This window comes from Candoia aspera, chromosome 2, assembly GCF_035149785.1.
Source record: "Candoia aspera isolate rCanAsp1 chromosome 2, rCanAsp1.hap2, whole genome shotgun sequence".
NCBI lineage: Eukaryota > Metazoa > Chordata > Lepidosauria > Squamata > Boidae > Candoia > Candoia aspera.
Window position 1 is genome coordinate 197,988,107 of NC_086154.1, and position 23,205 is coordinate 198,011,311.

At 35.3% G+C, this 23,205-nt stretch overlaps 1 protein-coding gene across 3 annotated transcripts in view; it reads left to right on the top strand.

Moving 5' to 3' along the window:
- PCSK5 (proprotein convertase subtilisin/kexin type 5) overlaps window positions 1–23,205 on the top strand; it is a 236,536-nt gene that overhangs the window by 160,323 nt on the left and 53,008 nt on the right. The window contains exons 16-21 of one of the 3 annotated variants that reach the window (XM_063295159.1): window positions 751–944; window positions 2,914–2,998; window positions 4,293–4,390; window positions 5,632–5,761; window positions 7,335–7,450; window positions 11,750–12,284. In XM_063295159.1, the coding sequence (XP_063151229.1) occupies window positions 751–944; window positions 2,914–2,998; window positions 4,293–4,390; window positions 5,632–5,761; window positions 7,335–7,450; window positions 11,750–11,856 (730 nt within the window). In that variant the 3' untranslated portion in view covers window positions 11,857–12,284. Of the gene's footprint in view, window positions 1–750; window positions 945–2,913; window positions 2,999–4,292; window positions 4,391–5,631; window positions 5,762–7,334; window positions 7,451–11,740; window positions 12,285–23,205 lie in introns of those variants that run through there. The other 2 variants (XM_063295158.1, XM_063295160.1) reach the window with 2 other exon arrangements.

The window sequence follows — 23,205 nt, forward strand, 5'->3', positions numbered from 1 at the left end:
CTTCCACTCTTCGACATATCACTTTATTCCCAAACAGATCTCCAGAATGCTCCTTCCAGCATTCCCTCTCTTGGTTTCATGCCAAATCATTTCATCACTTATTTTTAAACCTATTAGCTCAGTTGGAGGGTCCTTACTTACCACTCCTCGCCCACTTGCAAAGCATTTTATTTCCACCAAAATTATTCTGCATTTTCTCTTTTTCCTTTGATTGTAATCATGCCTTCCGTCTTTGACTACGTTCTTTGCAACATTTTCTCTCTATATATATTATACAACATATTTATCTCAATTCCACTTTCTGCCACTTTAAAAAAAAATAATTTGAACGTTGGAATGCAGAACGGGGAAGAGTTTAACAAGATTAGAAATGCACACTTGGAACATTTTAATAGAGGAACTGCTTGTTGAATTGATTTGGACCAAAGAATAATACCAATGATACATCTACTACAATACTTGCTGTTACATCTCAGTTTGTTTTAATGGGGCACGTCTTGAATTAGCGATGGTTTTTTTTGCAAATATGATCATAAACACTGTATATTCAGAGTGATGTCCTTTGTCCAGTTCAGATTGGAAGTGGATTGAGGTGTGTTCATTTGTTTAGACATACACAGGAGTGCTTGTTTTCTATCGTATCTCTAGTATCTGGAAAACCACCGTTCTGCTTTTGTTATTCAGATGCCATACGATTGATTCTGTCCAGCTCAGTACTATCTCTGTCTTTTACTGTTTTTTACAATAAAGAACCTGTGTTCCCAACTGTCCACCTGGTCACTATACTGCAGACAAGAAACGCTGTAAAAAGTGCTCATCCAACTGTGAAACATGTTTTGGAAGTCATAGTGATCAGTGTAATACCTGTAAACCTGGTTACTTTATCAATGAAGAGTCTAGGAGTTGTATTACCACCTGCCCAGATGGCTTTTACCTGGACAATAGTAAGATTTTTTTTTACATTACTCAGTTGTTATAACATTGGAAAGAACTGGACAATTAACATTCAATATACTGCCATTCATTTCAGTTTGACCACTGTGAAACTTTCATCAGGACTTTAAAAGTATACACCAAATAACTCAAATGTATTTTTAAAAAAAACACTTAAAATAAGACCAATAAAATAAAACATAATAAAAATCGGCTTGTTGTTTGGTGACTGGACATGCATGGAAATCAAATAAATAAATACATAAACAAACAGTTAAAGTATTAGCAAAGAAGCTTCATGAAATAAAGAAGAGTATACTTTTTGAAATACTATGTCAGAGGTGAGAAAGACCTCCATAGCAGTTTATTCCATATTTATGGGTAAACAACAAAGAAAGGTATCTCATAACTTCAAACAGATCCTTTTGCTTGTTGTGACACAGAAGAAACGTGGGGTTTCATGAAATAATTTCTAAGTAGTCTAGTATAGCCTTTATGTAATAATATTGCCAAGTTTTGGAAATGGAGGCAAGGAGAAGGAACAGGTGTAATAACTGTTTCACACTGCAGCATAATCTTTTTTTTATTATTTTAACTAGGCTTGTAAATAAATTTGATTCATTTTGGACTGCCACATCGCTGTCCCTGTTCCCAAAATGTATATTCCAAATTCAGAAACGAAACTGAGTAATGAAGAGGAAACCAACTCCTCGGACCTCTGCCTGCTGTAAATAAGGCCAACAGCATGTTAGGGATAACAAGAGATTGTTTTGAAAGAAAGAGACGGCAATACCAAAACGCCCTTATATAAATCAATGATGCAACTGCATCTGGAATATTGTGTGAAGTTCTGGTTTCCACACCTCAATAAAAGATATAGTGGAGGCAGAGAAGGTTCAGAGGAGGGGAACTAATATGATCAAGTAGCTGCAGCAACCTTCATGAAAAAAATGTGGCAATATTTGTGGATTTTTAGGCTAGAAAAGAAGCAAATGAGAGAGAATATGATTGAGGTGTATAGAATTATGCATGTTGTGGATAAAGTGGACAAGGAGAAGCTCTTTCCCCTTCCCCAAATACTAGAAACAAAGGCCACCCTATGAAATTGAATCCTGGAATAATCAGAACTGACAGAAGTATTACCCAACATGTAATTCAACTTTGGAATTTGATACTATGAGATGTGGTGCTGGCTTCAAAAAAAGTTGGACCAGTTAATGGAAGTCATGGGGATCAATGGCTGTTAGCCTTGATAGCAGTGTGACTGCCTCTAAAGGCCATCTGTTGGAAGACTACTGGGCTACCTTGTGCAGTCGGTTGGCCACTGTGAGAACAGACTGCTGGACTAGATGGTCCAGAGGTCCGATCCAGCTGGGTACTGCTTATGCCTACAACATTGGAGTAATCTGATTTTGGGGAGAAGTTACAAATTCAAATTGAATAAATAATTAGAAAAAGTCATTTTCATCCACTTTTCATTTCTCACACAGTAATTGGTAGACAATAGTATGTAAGTGTCTACATGTGCTTCATAATATATAATATATATAATATATATCCTGCTGTATAATTGTTCTAATATAATATTATGTGAGTATATTAATTTATTATAATAAATATATGCATATTTAATTTAATCTTGTAATTTATACCTTATATTAAAAAAAATTAACTGAGTATCTTTTGACATTACTAAGCAGGCTTGCTGTAAGTAAATGAAACAAAGCAGGATATATTAAACAGTATTTTTCCAGATGTAATGACATCTTGGAAATAAGTAGAAAATTACAACTTACAAATAATTTTAAATCAGTTGGTACGTAAATATTTAAATTAAATATTTAATATTAATTTATGTATAAAGTAATACATTAATTCATTAACATGTATTAATATTTAAGTATTAAACTATCATATATATCCATAAGTTCTTTTGCATAAAATTAATTTTAATTTTTTCTGCATTACATTTCTTTCCAGATAAGATTGTCTGCCGTAAATGCAGTGAAAATTGTAAGTCATGCACTGAATTTCATACCTGCACAGAATGCAGACATGGTCTAAGGTAAGGAAATTATTGATTACAGTTAACATGATAGTGAAAGACATCCAGAAGAAAAAAATATTTCACATTATATTTAGCTTTTAACTGAACAGATTTTTCAAGTGTGTTAGTATTTTTGTTAATGCATATATTATCCTGACTAATAATGGATAAAAAGTCCCTAATATGTAGAAAATGAAAACCAAAGCACTGTATTCTCCTTCGGGTATATATCTAATATTTAAGAATTATCATACAGAAAAAATGATCAATTAATAATTTGTTTTTGTAACTGCTTCCATATCTTCATTTAAATCCACAGTTAAAAATATATATTTGTTGGGAGCTAATGGTGTAAAAGAGTACAAGTTTTTGAGTTCTTCTGACTCATAATCAAGCTAAATCATACAAAAATCAAGGGTTGAGAGACAGAATAGAAAATATTCTTTTCTTTAAAAAAGGCTAGAATCTGTGGCCATGGAGTCTGCAACTTACAACAATACTCATTTTTCATGGAAACTGCAGCCTGAATGAAATAGCTACTGGTAGATGGTGTAAGCTGTCAGGTACAAAAAGCAATACTGAAACAACAAGACACATGCAATTCAGCTCTATATGAAGAATTATGCTACCCCTCCACCCACTTTACTTTTCTGGGACGCATACACTTGCTTGTATTGATAAATAAAACACACCCATGAAATTGATGCAATGATCTACCTGGGATGTAATGATCTCATTATGCTGTAATGTTTTAATTATATATGTTGTTTTCCTTAGTGGACATATGTATTAATGTACAGTACATATGTCAGTTAGGGGAAAAGAAAATTAAAGCTGTAACAACCTAAGCATATGTAGAATGATTTGTTAAAATTTCCATATTAAATTAGCAAACATGTCTATTGTGTTTTTATGGTTTTTAATTCTGTAAGCTGTCCAGAGTCACTATGTGTGAGTTGGGCAGCCTCATAAACCTGTTTAATAAATAAATAATAAATAAATAAACAAACAAACATAATGGAACATGGGTCTAAAGAAACCCTTAGAATAACAACAAAATTGCTGTTCCTGTCTAAGCATATCAGCTGAGTACTCTAGTTTGTTTTTTAAAAATGTAAATATTATTGATTTCTGCAGTATTATACTATGTTTCACGCTGAGGTTCAGTACATCAGCTAGAAACACACCTTAATTAATGAGGTCTTTAATAAATGGCATTTGAAAAAGTTCTCACTATAATCTATAAATGTATTTTCCCTTCCTCTTAGGTAATAGCTAAAATTACCTAAATCTCCTTGTGTTTTTTATGTAGTTTACAAGGAACAAGATGTATTATACGCTGTGAAGCAGGCAAATATTATAATGGCAGAGACTGTGAGCCATGCCATCATTCCTGTGCCTCTTGTGCAGGTAATTCTAATATTCTTTTCATTAACTAAATAATTTGATTTCCCTTTCAATAAAATAGAATAAGTACTAAGTATCCTCCTAAGTACATTTTGGTGACTATTGGTTGACAGGAGAAATTGGCGGAAGTCACATTGCTTGAGTGGAAGTTTGCTCGTATAATATTAGGCATAGTCCAAACTGAATATGTCCACACCTTATTAGCTGACTTTGTTATACAGCCACTCTGTTCTACTCTATCTCTTTCAGATTTTCATATCAAATAATTGATTCAAAACCACTTGAAAGTTCTAAAAATTATTTGCATTATTATATGTAATAGAATTCATAATGTTTTATGAAGAGTACATATGATTACAGACATTGCATGATAAAACAAGTCTGTAATTTTCAAAAAAGAGTGTTTGTGGTGAGTCTTATTCCTTATCTTCTCAATAACAGCCCATCAGTGGGATGCAACCTAGAGAGATGGCAGGGATCTAAATGTGCACTAGAACTTTTTGGATTTCTTATCTCGTCTGCTTATTTATTTATTGATTTGATTTCTACAGCCGCCCATCTCAGCAAGTGACTCTGGGCGGCTTACAACAATAAAACCATAAAACAATTAAAACAATTATAATTAAAACAGTTAAAATATAAAATAAATACAAAATAAATATACATGGCTGCCAAGTGAGCAATGCATAGATATTAATATTTATTTATTTATTTGATTTCTATAGCCGCCCATCTCAGCAAGTGACTCTTGCAGTGGGGATCCCATCACAAGAGTCCCCAACTTTTTAAAACAGCTTTATAGAAAAAACCAGTACCATCATAAATACGAAACCCAGGGTGTCATTAGGCCATGCTCAGATAACACCCATTGATTATAGCTAGTGTGAACGCCTTCAGTTGTGTATGATAGTTCCTCCCAATCATGTCTTTGCTGGGATGCTACAACTACCATCAACTTCAGCAAGAAAAACAAATCTAAAACAAGTCAGTGGTAGTTCTAGCAAACCAGTGAGACTATGAGGAGGAACTAGCAGTATGATAGGAAGTGTTCAGGAGTACCCATAAACCATAGTGAGATTTTCTTGAATGCCTTCTTAGCATTCTTGTTTACATGGAAAAATGCCGTTTTTCATCCCACCAAATCAGTCATCACTCTGCAGAATTATATATAATGAATATCCATTATCTATGCTTTATTGAGGATACAGCAATATGTTATCATCTTTGTTCTGTTGGCTTTTGAGGCCCAGGAGCAGATGCTTGCATAAATTGTACAGAAGAATATCTTATGGAGAATGGAAGATGTGTGGTAGCTTGTAACAACGGCTACTATTTTGATCTCTCATTAGAAAATGGATATAAAACTTGCAAAAGGTAAGTGGTCATTATGAGCTATGTCACATTTTAAATTAGATGCAAATATTTACCCATTTTATACATGAACCATAACTAAATAAGAAACAAACTGCCTGCTGTGGCAGTATGTACTTTAAACTTGCAAATATTAATTTAATATGCTGTTTTATGTGAGCTCTGGAATGCAGATATAAGAGAAAATTTTAAGATACATGTGGAATCCTCCAATTTATTCATTGGATTCAATTTTTAGCACAGCATAAATAAGAGATTAGAACCAAACCCATGAAGAATATACTTTTCTGCAGTTATAGATATGTTTGCATGGCTAGGGCTAGTGAAAAGAGATGGTGGTTCCAAGAAATAAATGTAGAGTTTTTGTTCATTTCTGCAGTAGAGTTAATAGAAATGCTGCATTCTATATTTGATTCTTACCATGTCAGAAATTTCAAAATATTGTCAAAGCAAATTTTGTAAGTCTGGGAGTATCTGGGATGGGGATGAGGGGAACTAAATTTCATCACACTAAATAAAATGAGCTTCCTAAATTACTATCAGGGAAAGATATACCACATTCAAATAGGAACTCTATGGCTTTAAGGGAAAATGATAGATAATCCAAACAATTTCCACAGAAAGGATATGACCCTTTTCCAAAACTGACCAACCATAAAAATAATGGATGGAGTTCCTTTGTCTCTATTGGCCTAAAAATGTCAACTCCAGATATTTCAGTACAATTGGAAATATCTATGTGTTTACGATTAATAGAAGTCAGAGGACTAAATTGAACATACCTAAAATTCTGGCTAGAAGATGAGTAAAAGTTAGTAAGAAAGTCATGAAGGAGAAGTGGTTATCAATCTGAAGACAGAACAGCAGATATCTAGAATCCTTTAAACTATTTATAGGATGTTTTTAAGGGCAGAAACCCTCCCAAGCCAAGTTAAGTTGGTGGCAGAGAAGAGCTACTGTATGTAGTGAGTGCATAATTTTCATGAGGTGTAAGAATGTGATTATGCTCGGTGGTGAAACATTCCAAAAACTTGGAATGTCTTACCGCATACAATTAGTCACCCACAAGTGAGAATTCTCCCCCATAAACCTTACCTTTTTTCATCCAGAAACCATGGGTTGGGAGTCAGGAAGCATGACAGGGAATTGGCTGTCTAGCTGAAAAGAAAATAATGGGAGCACCATGTATAAATGCCTGCTAATCCCACAGCAGAGGTACAGTATAGGAAGGAAATATATTTGATGAATTGAAATTTGTGAGCAGCCAGATTAGTGGACTGTTTTGACATATGGCCACCAGATTATAGTTAACTTTGTGGAAATGTTGGAGGCGTATACAGTTTTTTTTATATATGATCAGCCATCAAGCCTCAGAGGTCTAAAACGGGAACAAAGATAGGATGGTCATGTGATTATCATCTTTGCTATGCTATTTTCTGTGTTAGCATTAACATTTTAGAATCTTGCAGTAATTCATATATGAAGTTAAGAAATCAAGCAGTAAATGATTATAAGACAAATAATCAACATTGATCTTATTTATAACTTGCTGTTCTTTTTTATTATTATTATTAAGATGTGATGCCAGCTGTTTTGGGTGCAGTGGCCCAGGAGAAAGAAATTGTACAAGTTGTCCAAATGGCTATATCTTAGACACAGGTCTCTGTGTAGTCGGTCTGGTCTGTAAAGATGGTGAGTGCTTTTCTCCAACTAATTTTATTTTCTGACTTTTTCCTCTGTTTAATATTATTTGGACTTTAAAAAATAATCTCAAGAAAACTTAACTACTTTACTGTTTTTATTCCCATAGGAAAAAACACAGGCTTTCCTTTCAGTTCAGTATTCTCATTATTTATGAATAAGTTAAAAGAATAAACTATTTTCATTTATTTGCTTAAAAGTTTCTAAACACTTTGATGAGATGGGCAGTGAAGAAATGTGAAGAGTAAATAAACAAACAAACAGTATTAAGAAAAGAGATCCAACACTGCACGACTGGAAGAATAAAAATAGATTAAAAAAAAAAAAGCTACTTAAAGAAGCCATAAACAAAGATAGAATAAATCAGCTAACTTGCTGAAATTGTCCCCCAAATGTGAAATGCTCGGAATTTTTAATTTTACAAATTCAAAACATAAAAGAACTGATTGTTATTTATTGTGGGAAATATACTTGTGATATCAGGCCTCAATCACTTATGCAAAAGTGACATTACAAAACAGCTGTTGTAGAAGATTAAATCAATTGTTCCTTCTTTTAAAAATGTTACCATTTTTCTTTCCAACCCAAAGGAATCCTTGAAGAAATTATATCATAGACATTGTCTGTCTGAAAATAGAACAGAATGGGGCCAAATTTGGACTTGGGGTGGGGGGAGGGGGAGAGCTGACTAAATAAATAAATATATAAATATTTGAAAATGTGCCAGATCTAACCAGGGGGGGAAAAAATCCAGAAAAAACTGCTGCCAACTTAAGCCCCTTGACTTTTCCCTTCTGGTCACATGGCCCAGAGCAAAATTGCTATTAAGAGAATGGGAAAAAATTTAGAAGCCATGCTCTCCATGTTTTTTTCTACCTTGTTAAGATATGCTGAGATAGTGGGAAAAGGAATAACTTCTAGTTGGTTGCATTAATATCCAGAGTGAAGTCTGTTGTAATGAAGATACCCAGTGGAGTAGCAGTCCATAGTGCATCTTGTTAAACCCCTTTTGTTGAATGGAAGGAAATTCATACAGGCTACAAACCTAACTGGCAAACAGTGCTAGATGTGATGGAATGTGTCTCTGAAGGGAGAGGTGATATGATGGACTTCAGGAACGCTGCTGGTTCTCAGGAAGGAGGGAGCACATTCCAAGGAGGGGAGCAAGATAAGAGAAAACACAGTCCAGAGATGGAACGTGGGAAGACTAAGAGGTTCAGAATAGCCCTGACCTAGAGCCTTCCCAGGTGACTTCCCCTTAGGTTACGTAGAGTAGCTTTAGTCTGGCAAGATTCTGTCTAAATGGTGTGAGCAAATAAAGAATGAAGCTTGGCTGGATTGATTCTTCATTGTTCTTGGGCTGGGCCTGACATTAGATTACTAAAAGAGTCTTAGTTTTGCATCGTTCAAAACCCTTCAAGCACCTTGGGTAACCATCAAGTCGATTAAAGAAATTAATGAATATTACTTTTATGCTAAACAGTACAACAACTCAGCTTGTTTTAATGATGTATAAGATGTGTAAGGGACACGGTGGCGCTGCAGGTTAAACTGCTGAGCTGCTGAGCTTGCCGATCGGAAGGTCGGCGGTTCGAATCCACGTGATGGGGTGAGCTCCTGTTGCTAGTCCCAGCTCCTGCCAACCTAGCAGTTCAAAAACATGCAAATGTGAGTAGATTAATAGGTACCACTTTGGCCGGCAGGTAACGGCGTTCCGTTTAGTCATGCCGGCCACATGACCACGGAAGTGTCTACGGACAAACGCCAGCTCTTCGGCTTTGAAACGGAGATGAGCACCGCCCCTAGAGTCGGACACGACTGGACTTAATGTCAAGGGAAACCTTTACCTTTACCTTTAAGATTTAGAGAGCCAGTTTGGTGTGGCGGTTAAGGCATCCAGCTAGAAACCAGGAGACCAGGAGTTCTAGTCCTGCCTTAGGCACAAAGCCAGCTGGGTGACCTTGGGCCAGTCAATCTCTCTCAGCCTGAGGAAGGAGGCAATGGCAGACCACTTCTGAAAAAACCTTGCCAAGAAAACTGCAAGGACTTGTCCGTGCAGTCTCCAAGAATTGGACACAATTGAACGAATTAAAAAGAAAAAAGAAAAGTTTGCATTGCCACTTTCAGATATCTATGTCTCTCATCTGCAGTTACAACTGCTGCTACACTACATTCTTCATATCACCTACTGTTGTGTTCTACCAGCATTCCTCCTTGCTCCTTTCATTGTAGCTGAATGGCTTTTGAGAACCTGATGATGAACTCTGTGACCTGATTTTTTTTCCTCTGTTCCTGTTCTGATTGTTTTATATCCTGTCCAGGTGTTCTCTTCATGATTTGTATCCAGCTACAATTTCCTCCAAACTGAAATATTCCATTCTAAGATTTGTAACTTACAATCTGCTATTGCTTTTCTTGACATTCTCAGAATCACCTTATGCTGTGCTCAGAGCTTTTTCTTCCTGATTTTTAAGGGAGCCTATGACTTGGAAAGCAAATTATTTAAACCACAGTAAACTCAGTTAAAGGACCTTAGTTTGGGAGACCTCAAGTGCAACAGACAAAATTTCTCCATAAACCTTAAGCTTCTGTACATGCATAAAATCCCTTTTGCTATTTTATGAAAGTATAAGATGCATAAAATACATGAAATATGCTTATATAAAATCCATTTGGATTTAATGGACATTCTGCTTTCATGAACTCCCCTTCCCCCATTAGTCTATTAAATCAAGGGTTTACTGTACAATTGCAAGATTTTTTTATGATCACAGTAATATACAGTAATTACAGAGAAATAATGTACACGTGACGTTAGGCCTCCGCTTGTGAATCCTTTTTGTTCAATTAGCATTTAAAATGTTGCAAGATTCTTAACAATATACTACTTTCAATCTCAATGGCAATACGTAAGTGCTATTGAGAGCATCTTTATGTTCTATGAGCTTCACATCATTTGCCACTATCAATGAATTTAAGAAAACAGAATTCCAAGGAGGAATATTTTTCATGCACATATTAGTTTCAAGTATGATTTTATTTTCTCTTTCTCATTAGTTCATAGTTCTCCTAAAAACACTTATAAATGACATGCTTTTTTATACAGTAAAATTGCTAAACCAACAAGTATTGCAATATTCCTTTAACTGATTGACTGTTTGGAAAAAGGGCTTAGTATCCAATTTCACTGAAGTTAAGAAAGATTGAGAGCTCTTTTGAAAGAGCTAACTAACATTTGACTGAAGAGATAACTAAAGAACTACAATTGCATTTTCATTTATCATTTAAAGTGACAATACTGACATCATGCATATTTTTTGTTACTATCCAAGCAGAAATCATTTCTCTGCATGAATATCTATTACATGTATAACTTTTTATCTCACATCAGGGAGAATGTAATGAATAAACAGGACGCTAGCACATTTATCTGAATGTGGGATTGTACTTAAAACCAGATTGAAAACTCATGTTCTTCACAGAGACAGGATAATATCCAGTATGCTTTTTCTGTCCTCCCCACTGTAGCCTCCAATCACTCTATAATGGAACTGGGGGTGGGGTGGGGGCTCAGAAGGAGCTGCTCAGCTAGAGGGAGTCTATTTCCACTGGCAAATTGCTCTTCCGTTGGCAAATGCATCTCCCTGAATTTGTCCCAAAATGAATGATCAGACAGTACAATCCACCCAATTTATTTATTATCTTTTCTCTTAAGATGTAGGGAAATTAAGAATTAGAACCTGGATCAGATTAAGATTTTTCTCCAGAAAGTAACAAGTGAATACATCAAAAAAAAAAAAAGATTGTGGTGCATATTGTTATAAATCATGTTTTGCAATTCCACAGTGGGCAACAGAATCTTCACTATAAGCACTTTTGGGAGCACAAGGAATCAGAATACCATTCTATTACATTCTGTATGATTTTAAATTATGTGTATATTCTTCTGTGTAGCTATTTAGCATTCTTTTTAAATTCATAATACTCAGAAAGATATCTCTGAATTTTTCACTGTTTTCTAATATTTCTCTTTCTGATCTTTTTTTCCCTTCTTACACAAATGGATACAAATCACTCCTTGCTGCAACACAATATATCTTCCTGAAAACAAATGCTGTTGTGACTGAAATTCCTTTTGATGGACACACAATTTCCTATTTGCTACCTGCTCCTGAATGATCTCCTCCGTCAAATTTGCCTGTCTGACAAATTAAATCTCCCTCTGCTTGACACCCTGCTGTTCAAAACTCAACCCCTTCCACTCTCTATGACCTCTGGAAGCAACGGAAGAATCTTGGGCGGAAGGAGGCTTCTGCATGCTAGTGAAAAAGAATAATCTTTGCCAGCGGAAAGTACTTCAGCAGCTTTGCTGCAGAACATGTACACTAAAAGGTTGACTTGGCTCCTTTCCAGGCTCTCTTGCTCCTGTAGACTTATAGATTATTCCATATTATTAAAAATGGGGGGGAAAACCCAAACCGCCTTTTTCTCTCTTTCTCCTTCTCCCCTTTGGGGAGACAGTGAACTGTATATTGGAACTTAAAATACAAAACTACAACAAGCCTACCTTCCATTGCTGGGTGTTCAGAACAAAGCATCTGGGATCACAGTGTCAGTAAGGTGTGACCAAAGCATTTGATGCCAAATTAAAGTTATTGGACTTCCTGTCAATTTAAGGACATCCCTGGATTTTTTTAAAAACAAATCTCCTTCCCTTTTTTTTTTCCTGCTTGTTTCCCTTGAAGATGTGTAGACTGCTCCGACAATACAGCACAAGTTTACAATGGATTAAAACAAAACAAAAAACATACTCGTAGTAGGTTTTTTTTTTTTGTCCTCACATGATAAGAATGACAAGAACTCTAATAAGACAATCTGAAAAGGGTAACATTTTTTGTTACAAACTCATGCTCTGCATGCATCGTAGTGGTTTCTGCATATGTTTTCTAGTCAGATCGTATGTTGGGTGTCTGTTTGTTTGGATTCATTTTCTCACATTGCTATATTCTCCAGCAACTTTTCAGAATTCTAGCCAGATCAACCAGTATGTTTTTAAAGGTATGTTTTAAAGTGTTAGGGCTTTATTCTGGTATGAATAAACTCTGAAAGATGTAAATGCCCCTTCTTTTTTTTTTTTAAGTGTACCTTTTATACTTGAAACTGGAATTCACCAATATCCATAAAATAGACTGTGCACTTTTAAAAGTTTGATACCAATATATTTCTTTGGATATGGGCCATGACTTCAGATCAGACAAGATAAACATAAAAATTAAAGGAAGCGGTTACAATAAATAATACGTAATTTAAATGAACCAAATAGTCTATCCGGAGTCAAAAAGTAGTAATTAGTCAAATATCAGTTCATATAATACACATAGAGAAATATCAGTAGACCAAATTAATTTCAGTCTCAAAACCATCTTCAACAGAAATACATACAGTTTATCTGTTTTAAACATACAACTTTCCAAAAATCTGTTGATATTTCTCCTTACATATTTACTTTTACGTACCTTTATATTTATCATTTATGATGTTCCTTTAAGTAACATTAGATCATTTTATTGATATTGCCGCAATTTAAATTTTTCCTACCAAATGTTTCATACTTTATTAAACTGTGTTGCATACATGGATACCCCAAATACTTCGCCAGATAGCATCATGTTTAGTTTTTGCAGTAAAATAAACTCTCTAAGCAGAAAGAGATGGGGGTTTTGCATAAAAGTAAATAAAATGAGCACCTACACATTCGCATATCCATGTATGGATTACAGTGTACGTTCAGCGAGTAGATATGCGTTGGCTCACGCATGGGTGGTTCTATATGTAGTATGCTGAATACATTCATGATATATTGTTTTCTGAATACAGAGTGAATTCTCTGGATTTCAGCAATTGTGAAAAGTGAATAGATATGAAATCCAGATTGCAATGGTACTGGTATAAACTTTTGTGTGATTGATACCTGTAACTGGAATTAATATACTAAACCAAATTTTACTCTTAATGTGCATGCATTATCAGTATTCCATCAAGGGTGAAATGATTTGTTATTATTGTGCAATAATAGATAACTTAAAATACTAAGCCTAAAGCTTTTCTGCTATCATATAATATGTAGAGAAAATCCCAAAAGTAAGTTTCAAATTTCATAGTATATTTTCTATATTCTATTTTAATACTGGAAATAGTATTAAAATATAATTAATGCATTCTTTTTAATTAATTGATATTCAAAACATTCATGTTTCAGAAAATATAAGCCTGCAATTTTTTTCTTTTCAGTGTATATAACACAGATCTAAATGAAATAAAATGTTTTTTATTTATCCTGAAAAATAGGGCTTCCTGAACATTACAAATTACTATGGTAGTTTATAGAAATGAACCTCTTTTCAATATAAATAAATATGCACAAAAATTTCATCTAGCTCACCACCAAATTATTTCCAAAAGAAATTCCTTTTAAGATTAAAATGAGAAATTGTCACATTGGAAACTATCATTTCATTTGAAGTCCTCAATATTTATTATTACAACTTAAAACATGAACAGACTAGCAAAGAGATAAAGGTGGTAGACACTGGCACAGTATCTATAGCCACAGAGTATAGTCACTGCTTTATAGGATTTGCACAAACTCTAGCCAGCTGATTTTTTTTAACTTATATTCTAGGAAAAGTTAGATGTGGGAGAAATGCTACTGTGCATAACATAGTTAGAAAGCACATAATCCTGTGCTATGCAAACTGAAAGTTCAAATGGGGAAAACAACTTTTCAGAAACGTACTGAAAGACCAACACAATCTGAGAAAGGCATTTGTCCAAAGTAAATTATAGGTGACATTTAAAAAACATGTTTCTTTTTACCGACTCTCTTACTCTAAAACTTCAACTAAGATCTTAAAGAGATGGCTCCAGTTAGGAGAGAAAAGTTCAGAGAGTTTGCCTGGAACTTATTCTGAAGTTAATTGGAGTGAAAACAGAATCTGTGAGAACCTTTTGCTACAGCTGAGATGGAATATTTTTGGCTTGGAAAGGGTTGGTGAAAATGGGAGAAAGGAAAAAGGGATATGCCACCCTTAATCTAATTGTGTATGAGTTTCATTATGGTTAATAGGGTTTCAGTTAATTGTCAATACTTTTTCAAAAGTAATTAACTTTGATATAACTTCATGTAAGTTGGGCTATGGCTGGTATTGTGAGAAATCATAGTAAACATGATATAGTTATTGCCACTGATGCCCAAATTGCAAAACTTCTCATAACCCTGTTCTACTTTGTAATAGTACTGTCTGAACTGCCTCATTTTTTACATGGCATAAATAACTAGAAAATAATGCTTTCACAATTTAAGTTAATGATATATATATATATATATATATATATATATTATAAAAGTAAATATTACACAACACACATACACATGCACACGCACCCACGTGTATGTGTGTATGTGTGTGTCTAAATTGTGATATAATATATTGAGTTGTAAAGATTTTATTTGGATACTTAAAAATGCTTCTAACACTAATATAGAGGAGAATTTAATTTTCTAAATACTGACATTGTTAAATCCAGATACATTTTTACTGAAAAATACTGTACATCTGTAAAATGTCCAGCTGTTATTTGTAAAAATAGGTAATATTGTAATTGTTATTGGCCAAAATCAATGTTATTCCACATTTTATTTTTTCTATTAAATTAACCTTTGCTCCTTCAGCCTAGTAAAGCACATTTATAACATTATAGATATATAGATATAGATATAGATATAGATATAGATAGATATAGATATAGATATAGATATAGATATAGAAAGATACAGATATGCTTAGAAAGATGTTACTTTTTCTGGGTTTTTCCCCTCCCTCATTTTTTTTTAAACAAGTATTTGGTACTAAACAGAAATTGCTTCAATAAACTGAAAGAATGTTTTACATTAAACTATTGGTCTTAGGGTAGAAGAATATTTGTATCTCTTATTTACATCCAAAGAGGCTTGGGCATCAACAGTTACAAAAGATTTTATAATATTTTGACAGGACAAAATATTATAGAATTAGCTTTGGAGAACCGATGGTGACTCATAGAATTTGTAACTTAATGAAATGCTGTAGCCTTTGTTACTTTGCGTCTCAGCTTTGTTCCCCTCTACTGGGAGAACAGAAGATATCCATGGAGTTTCTAACTCTTCATATGAAGGATCAGCACATGAAGATACTAAAGTATGATTCTCCAAAGCTGTGTCATGATGGGGTTTATGCCATAGTAGCAATTAAACAATTATGGAGTAACCCGAGTAAGGGCTAGATATTAAGAAGCTTAAAAACTGAGTGCTTATTCTACCATACACAGAAATTAATTGCATGAGTGGATTGACCTTGAAGCTCTGCTTCAAATTGGTGAGATCCTTTTAGCATTAAATAAGCAATGAAAGTTTATATCAGATGGCACACCTCATTTTAATTGAAGAGTTAATGTTTCCTCAACCAGGACAATGAATAAAGCCCATACCCCATGGTTGTGAGTGAGGCAGCCCTACCTACTTCACAGCATCATTCCATCTACTGCAGCCCTCATCAAAACCACCAGCTAAATCAACCTTTCTCAACTTTTTGACCCTGGAGAAACCCTTGAAATATTTTCCAGGCCTGGGTGAACTCAAATATAGGCCTGAAGTTACCAAATTATTATATTCGTTTCATGTGTTGGCCTGTATATGCATTAACAATGTTCCTAAACTATAAATAAAGAATTAAATTTACCTCTTTAATGTGAAGTTGCCCAAATTTGAAATAATTTTTAAAATAAATTGTGATCTCCCAGGGAACCCCTAGTGACCTCTTGAAGAACGTTAGGTGTCCACGGAACCCTGGTTGAGAAACCCTGAGCTAAATGAATAAATAAATGTAGCTTCCAGATAGGATTATATAGTCTATTGGATGAGATTGCAACAGCATGCATCAGAAACAGTAGATATGAGTGGTTTAGCTGCTGTTTTTTTTTTAAAGGTTGACAAAGTAAGAGGAATGCTGCAGGTTCAGCATGAATGAATAATACAGCTATAATTAGAAAGCAGACTACCATTTCTGAAAAAGCTGGTGGCTAAACTTCAGGAGGGCAGGGGAATTTGGTCTGCTAGTGACTATATCTGGCCTCTGAGAAAGTAGTGCTCCTGCAGAAGCCAGACCTGGCATTCTGATTATTTCTTTTCACCCACTGCTGAAGCCTTGAATCTTCTTCTGGGTTTCCTTCATTTTATGGAGCCTTAATTAATTATAATTACTAAGTAACTTTTTTCCCCCAAAGCAGAGAAAGAGAGATGGGATAACAACACTGAATTATATTGCAAAATTGTGAAAATTTCCTTCCAGTTCCCAGTCTGCAAAATGAAGGCGTACTCTACAATCTCCCAGCTGCTCTGAGCAACATAGATCTAAGGCAGACCTGCCTCCATTGGGCGGGTAATGTTTTAATATTTACAAAATTGATGTGGGTGGGGAATTACATTTTTTGGATATGAAACAAGAACTGAGTCAAAAAAAGCATGAATCTTGCCTTTGCTGTGTGTTCGTTCTCTCTCTCTCTCTCTCTCTCTCTCTCTCTCTCTCTCTCTTCTTTTTTAAGATACCCTAGAATTCTGAGTTGCTTTCAGTTCTACAGTAAAAGTGGGAGTATTTGTCAGTATCATGGATTCTATCATAAAGATATCTTAACTTAGTGAAGCCACATTTCCATTATGGAAGACCAAAGAATGGTCTTCATTCAGTATGAACAAAAAGGTCCTCCTGCAGCCAAGCAATCAGTGGTCAATTTCAGGGTCCATTTGGGCCATTAAGCACAATCCCCCGCTCAGTCAGGAATCCAAACTGTAGCATTCATGACCTCATTTCTCACAAAACATTTTGGCAGAATGTTGCCAAGAGAGTTTGCCTCATATACACAGGCCACAGATGCCTTTGTTGTTTTAATGAAACTGGAGTACCTGGGAATAATCACTATTATTGCACTATTATTGTTGATTTTACTAAGTCATTCTTCCAAAGGATTGTAGCTCATTAGGGAGGAGGAAAACTGTTCATATGACTCACTCCTAGAGATGTCCTTGACTGTATTTCCTTTCCTTATTACAGCCTACTATATCTCACTTTCCACTCTCTATCAGAAGCAGAGTCCAAAGATCAGAGCAATAAAATATCAAAGACTGTGGTAAAAGGAGAGTCTTATAGCTGACATTATAAATATACGATGTTGTCAATCAAGAGTAAATGAATGAAATATATTGTTATAGAAGTCATTGGAAAACAAATGGCTCAGTTATGGAGAGAGGTGGATAACCCTAAGCTGGGGATTTGGGTAAAAACCGAGTCCATGACTATACATAGTGTAATGGATCTCTGTAGCGCAACCTGACTGGGGGCATCCCCAGGAGGGAGGGGAGGTCATCAAACAAAGTCAAGATGGTAGTCGCAACCACACAAAACCCCACCACATTTTTACCTTTTAAAAAAATGTAGGGTGTGGCTTCAATTGAACAGTCATGACTGAAACCTTGAGGTTTTTTTACTTCCCTCTGAAGACCCCCCTGAACTCAACTGACCTGTTATTTCAGAGCCCAGCAGATTTGTCTGCAAGATCTAATGAGCTCCCAGCTGATTTCTCTAGAAAAAGTCTTAGGTGATCTAGATTAGTTTAATATCAGGACCAAACCATATGTTGCTTGCAACAACACTGTTTTAGATAGGGAGCTCAGGAGAATTTTACTAGATAGCTGAACTCAACAGAGTTTCAGATGTACAGTATACCCCCAGGAGATGATAAGGTAATAGGGTCACAATTGCTATGAGGAAACAAAAAGAAGTACACTATGTCGGCAGTATTCCCCTGATCTGCTAGGTCAGTAAATCTATTGAAGAAGGAAATAAGATTGGTGTGTTTTGTTTCAGAGAGTTCACGTAGGCTCCTGTTAATTAAAGCAAGCTTATTCAAGTGCTTACCAATGTGCAGCTTAATAATCTGCTTGAGGACCTTACCAGTATTAAGCAGTATTAAGCTGACAAGTCTTCAGTTTCCCAGGTCCTGCTTCTTCCACTTTTGAAAATGAAGACATTTCTTTCCTCTAGTCTCATAGGACTTCTCCTGGCACTTCTCAGAAATGCCTCTAACATCTCAAAAGCAAAGGTTTCCCAGAATAAAATAGTTATTCAAGAGCAACAATTCTTGTTATGAACAGTATTTTCAGGAACCCTGGGGAGTTCAGCCTTGGTCATGACTGTGGCAATCCAGACTTCAGGAATCTAGTTCAGCATAGCTGATTGCTAAAACAGCATCAGAAAAGAATGCTCAGGCTTCCAGTTTAGCAGTACAGTATAGTATCACCTTTCCTTAGTTAATTCCTGCACTCTGTTGGATCTTGAATACATCACCACTGGCTCTAAGACTTTAGCTTTTTACTGATGATCTACTTATTAACTTCACTCAAATACTTATCTTGCTTGATCCTGATCTTGGATGCATCAAGTCAGCCTTTTCAGCTAGGACATTGGTGTTTCTCTAAACAAAATAGAATTGAAAAATTTCTGCACTGCTTCCACTTGTCCATAGAACCATAGGATGGGAGGAGAAGGGGACCACAGAACTGAAAGGAATCCTGCCCAGGAAAGGGGGGGGGGTTGATTGTACAGATCAAAACATTATTTCTAACTATAGTTGGTGGAATATTCTTAGCAGCTTTCATATAATTTGAACATCTTCCTTAGGCATTTTCTTTAGGTCTCAGCAAAATTCTTGATCTGCTTAGAAACACTTCTCAAACACTTCAGACATGCAGATGTCTGAAGAGGCATCTATATACTCAACAATTCTGGGAACAAGGTTCACATATGTCCCCTAACTCTCCTTACCCCTTATTTGTTCAAGTAACTGCAAACATAAGACTATTAATGGTTATAAATCCACAATTTCTAAATTTGCTTTTTCACTAGCATTTCTTAAATTGTTGACTCTGACTTTTGGGCATTGATAACACTTATACAACACCACAACAGGCTGAATTCAAAAACTTAATTACATGAAATGAAATGAACTAATTCTCCATGAGGGCCTTTGTACAGCCCTATCATGTGCCCAGTTATACCCAGTCCTGCACTGGGAGGCCCTTCAGATAGTCAACTGAATTGCAGCTTGCCTTTGGGATTCCATCTTTGCTTATTAGTCCAAAGAAGGGCACTCAGGGCTAAATAAATAATAATAGATATCACACAGACCTGTTATTGCTCAATCTTGGGAGGCTGAATGCCACTTGTCCCTCTAAGACGTTTATGACCCGCACTTACTGGGAATTCCTCATTCATGGGGAATAATTGCAATCCCCAATCCCCATCACAAATAGGGTTCAACGGGTTACAATAATAGATATGGAATAGTGCCAGAATCTAAATTGTGGCTTAATTTCTTTCATATACACACACACGCACACACACACCCATATACATACATACATACATACCCTGTGTGTGTGTGTGTGTGTGTGTGTGTGTATTTGAAGTTTTAATGAATATAGTAAACTAGTACCAACTAAACTAGAAGGAAAATGAAAAAGAAAAGTTCAGAAGGTGCAGAAAAAAGAAAAACAAAAGAAAATGAGAAGAGAAAAAGAAAAAAGCAACAAAGACAATAATAAAGAAGTGGCTTCCAACCTTCATCACACCAAGCATAAGCCAATATAGTAACTTTTCACCTTTTTTAAAATTTATAAATAAAAAACTCTTCTCCTCATAGCATAACTTATCCATATGCAATCCAGAAATCATAATCTTTTCAGTCCTCATTCAGCAAAAAGTCCATTAGAGTTACCGGAAATATCAAATGAATAATGTATCCCTGATCAAATAGTCCAACTTCATATTCTTTCTTTTTGCTCTTCTCAATCTTAATCTTTAAATCATTCCAGTGGCATTGCAGGATTTGATTTTTCATCAATCTGTGGCATTCAAGAGGAGTCTTCAAAGCTTTCACCAGCCTACTTTGTAAATCCCATAAAAAGGCACCATCCAGGATTTCTTGTTGCAGCTGTTCCATGTCCAGATTGTTTTCTTGATTTGTCTTTTCTATTCACATTTTGGTGATCTCAATTTTTGTTGTCTTCCATATCTTCAAACTCTATGATGTTTATGTCAGTAACAGTTTTTAAAATTTTTTTTATCATCCTCTAAAAATTTATCCATTGAAATCTGTACCCTTTCTGAGATTTTAGTTATGAATATCTCAGTCCAGTTATCAAAAAACTTGTTAAGATAGGAAATGGTTATAGCTGGCTTAGCCATTTTAACTCTTTTCTGCCTGGCCCTTTGTTCCTTCTAGTGTCCATTTGCAACCTTCATCAAGCCTCCATTCCTAATATGGGTTTAGTTCCATTTCAGTCATTTTCCATGAGTATATTATTTAATTATACACTTGTTCTTCAAATCTTACAGCAAAAATAACCAGTATTCCAAATCTCCCTGGTCTTCCAATCCATTTAAAACTTTCTTAAATCAAAATCTTCTTCTTCCTTCCTTCCTTCCTTCCTTCCTTCCTTCCTTCCTTCCTTCCTTCCTTCTTTCCTTCCTTCCTTCCTTCCTTCCTTCCTTCCTTTCTTTTTGCTTTTTGCCAATTGTATATTATTTTAAATTCATAAATCTCTGTTCAAAATTTCTTAAATCCAAAGAAGAAGGTAAAACTCATCAGGTGTCAAATTAACCTCACTGTTTTGAAGGTCTCTAATGTCCATAAAGAGATTAAATTGAACATTTCCAAATGCAATTAGAAAGTGAGTTCATCTGGCTTAGTGTCCTTATTAAAGGCTCCACCGCTGCTGAGAGCAAGATGTCATCTCCCTTGGTTCCTGGCACTCCAGTCCATCGTTTTATGGTCTCCTTGAGAGAAGCTGTCAGAGCACTCGTGGGTGATCTCCCATTCTCTCCTCCTCTGCAGAGCTCCAAAGGATCAGTCTATTCACCAGACTTTCATTCTACACAGTGATCATTGTCTCCGCTCATTAACGGAGACATCTTCATTCAGCCATGATTCACAGTGGAAAACTAATTGTGACTTCATTTCTGAAAATATATTTTCAGAATATATTTGAATAAATATATTTTTTTGAATAAGTTTTAGCTCTTTTTGAATAAGTTTTAGCATTACTAGTTTAGATATAAACATACCAAACCATGTTGGTTTAAAAGAGAAAATGTGTTGGTTTGATAAAACAATAGGACAGCAAGATTATCTTTGTGAGCCCCTAAATTCATGGAGTGCAGTGAAGTAATTGAATTATACCTAAGATAAGTTGTATATTAACAGTTCATTGGGGAAATTTTGGAATTAATTTCTAAATGGCATTTGCTATGGTCATAAGATATTATGTAGCTAAGTGTATTTATGTATATCTTGCTTTAACTTCAAGGACCTCAAGCAGGTATGTATTGTTTTCCATTCTCAACCTTTCCACTTTTTCCTATGTCAACTTTTCTATGCAGTATCTACACTCTTCCATTTTTGAAAAATGCCTTGATTCTTGTTCAACTCTTTGGTAATGTTCCATATTTTTTATCAATAGCATTCCAATTCTTCCTTAAACACCACTTATCAATTTTTAAACATTTTCACTGAACAATCCATACAAATCTAACATCCCTTTTGGGATTGTTAATGCCATCTTGTGAAAGGTGAGGTGAAAGGTCCCCTGTGCAAGCACCGAGTCATGCCTGACCCATTGGAGGGACGCCACTTTTGCGACGTTTTCTTGGCAGACTATAGAGCGGGGTGGTTTGCCATTGCCTTCCCCAGTCGTTACCTTCGCCAGCAAGCTGGGTACTCATTTTACCGACCTCGGAACGATGAAAGGCTGAGTCGACCCAAGCTGACTACCCAAGAATCCAATTCCACTGGGATCGAACTCGGGTCATGGGGAGAGTTTCGGTTGCAATACTGCCACCTACCGCTCTGCGCCACACAAGGCTGTACTAATGCCATCTTAGATCTGATCAATATAAATGTGAAGTAATTTCCTTCCTTACATCATTTTAAACTTTACTTCCTTCCTTACATCATTTTAAACTTTATTTAAACTTTATTCCTTCCATCATTTTAAACTTTATATTTCCACTGAATTGCATTTACCACTTTACTGCCTATTTCTCAGTTTAAAATGATGTTTTGGACCTGTTCACTGTATTTTAAAATTTTAATTACAGTAAATTATCTCCACCACCTCTCTGCGCATATCTAATTCTAGATCAGTTGAAGAAAAACGATTTTCTTCAGTTGAAAAACTTTAGTCTCAGTACAGATATTAGGGGACCACAGCATTTACATCCTTCATGATGCTGTCCATTTATTTGGGTGCTGTACTTTAATATGCTACAGACTGATAAGAGAATATCTCTTATCTCATGACAGATAGGTTTGCTCAAAAGTCATGGAGGCGAGTGTCAACAGCTATTAAAATCCCCCAGTCTATCAGATCACCTTTCTTGCCTGGTTTTTGATATTCAACTAACTCTAAAAGCAACCATGAAAAATTTCCAAACCTATCTTTCTCAACCATGCTTAGTTATTCCAAAATAAAAGATGAAAGTGTTATTAAAAGAATGTTATGATAATTCTCCAAATGTTGCAGACATGCAACTTCACCATGGGTATTCACAGTCAATTAAGTATTTCATACAAAAATAGGAAATGACCCAAGAAAA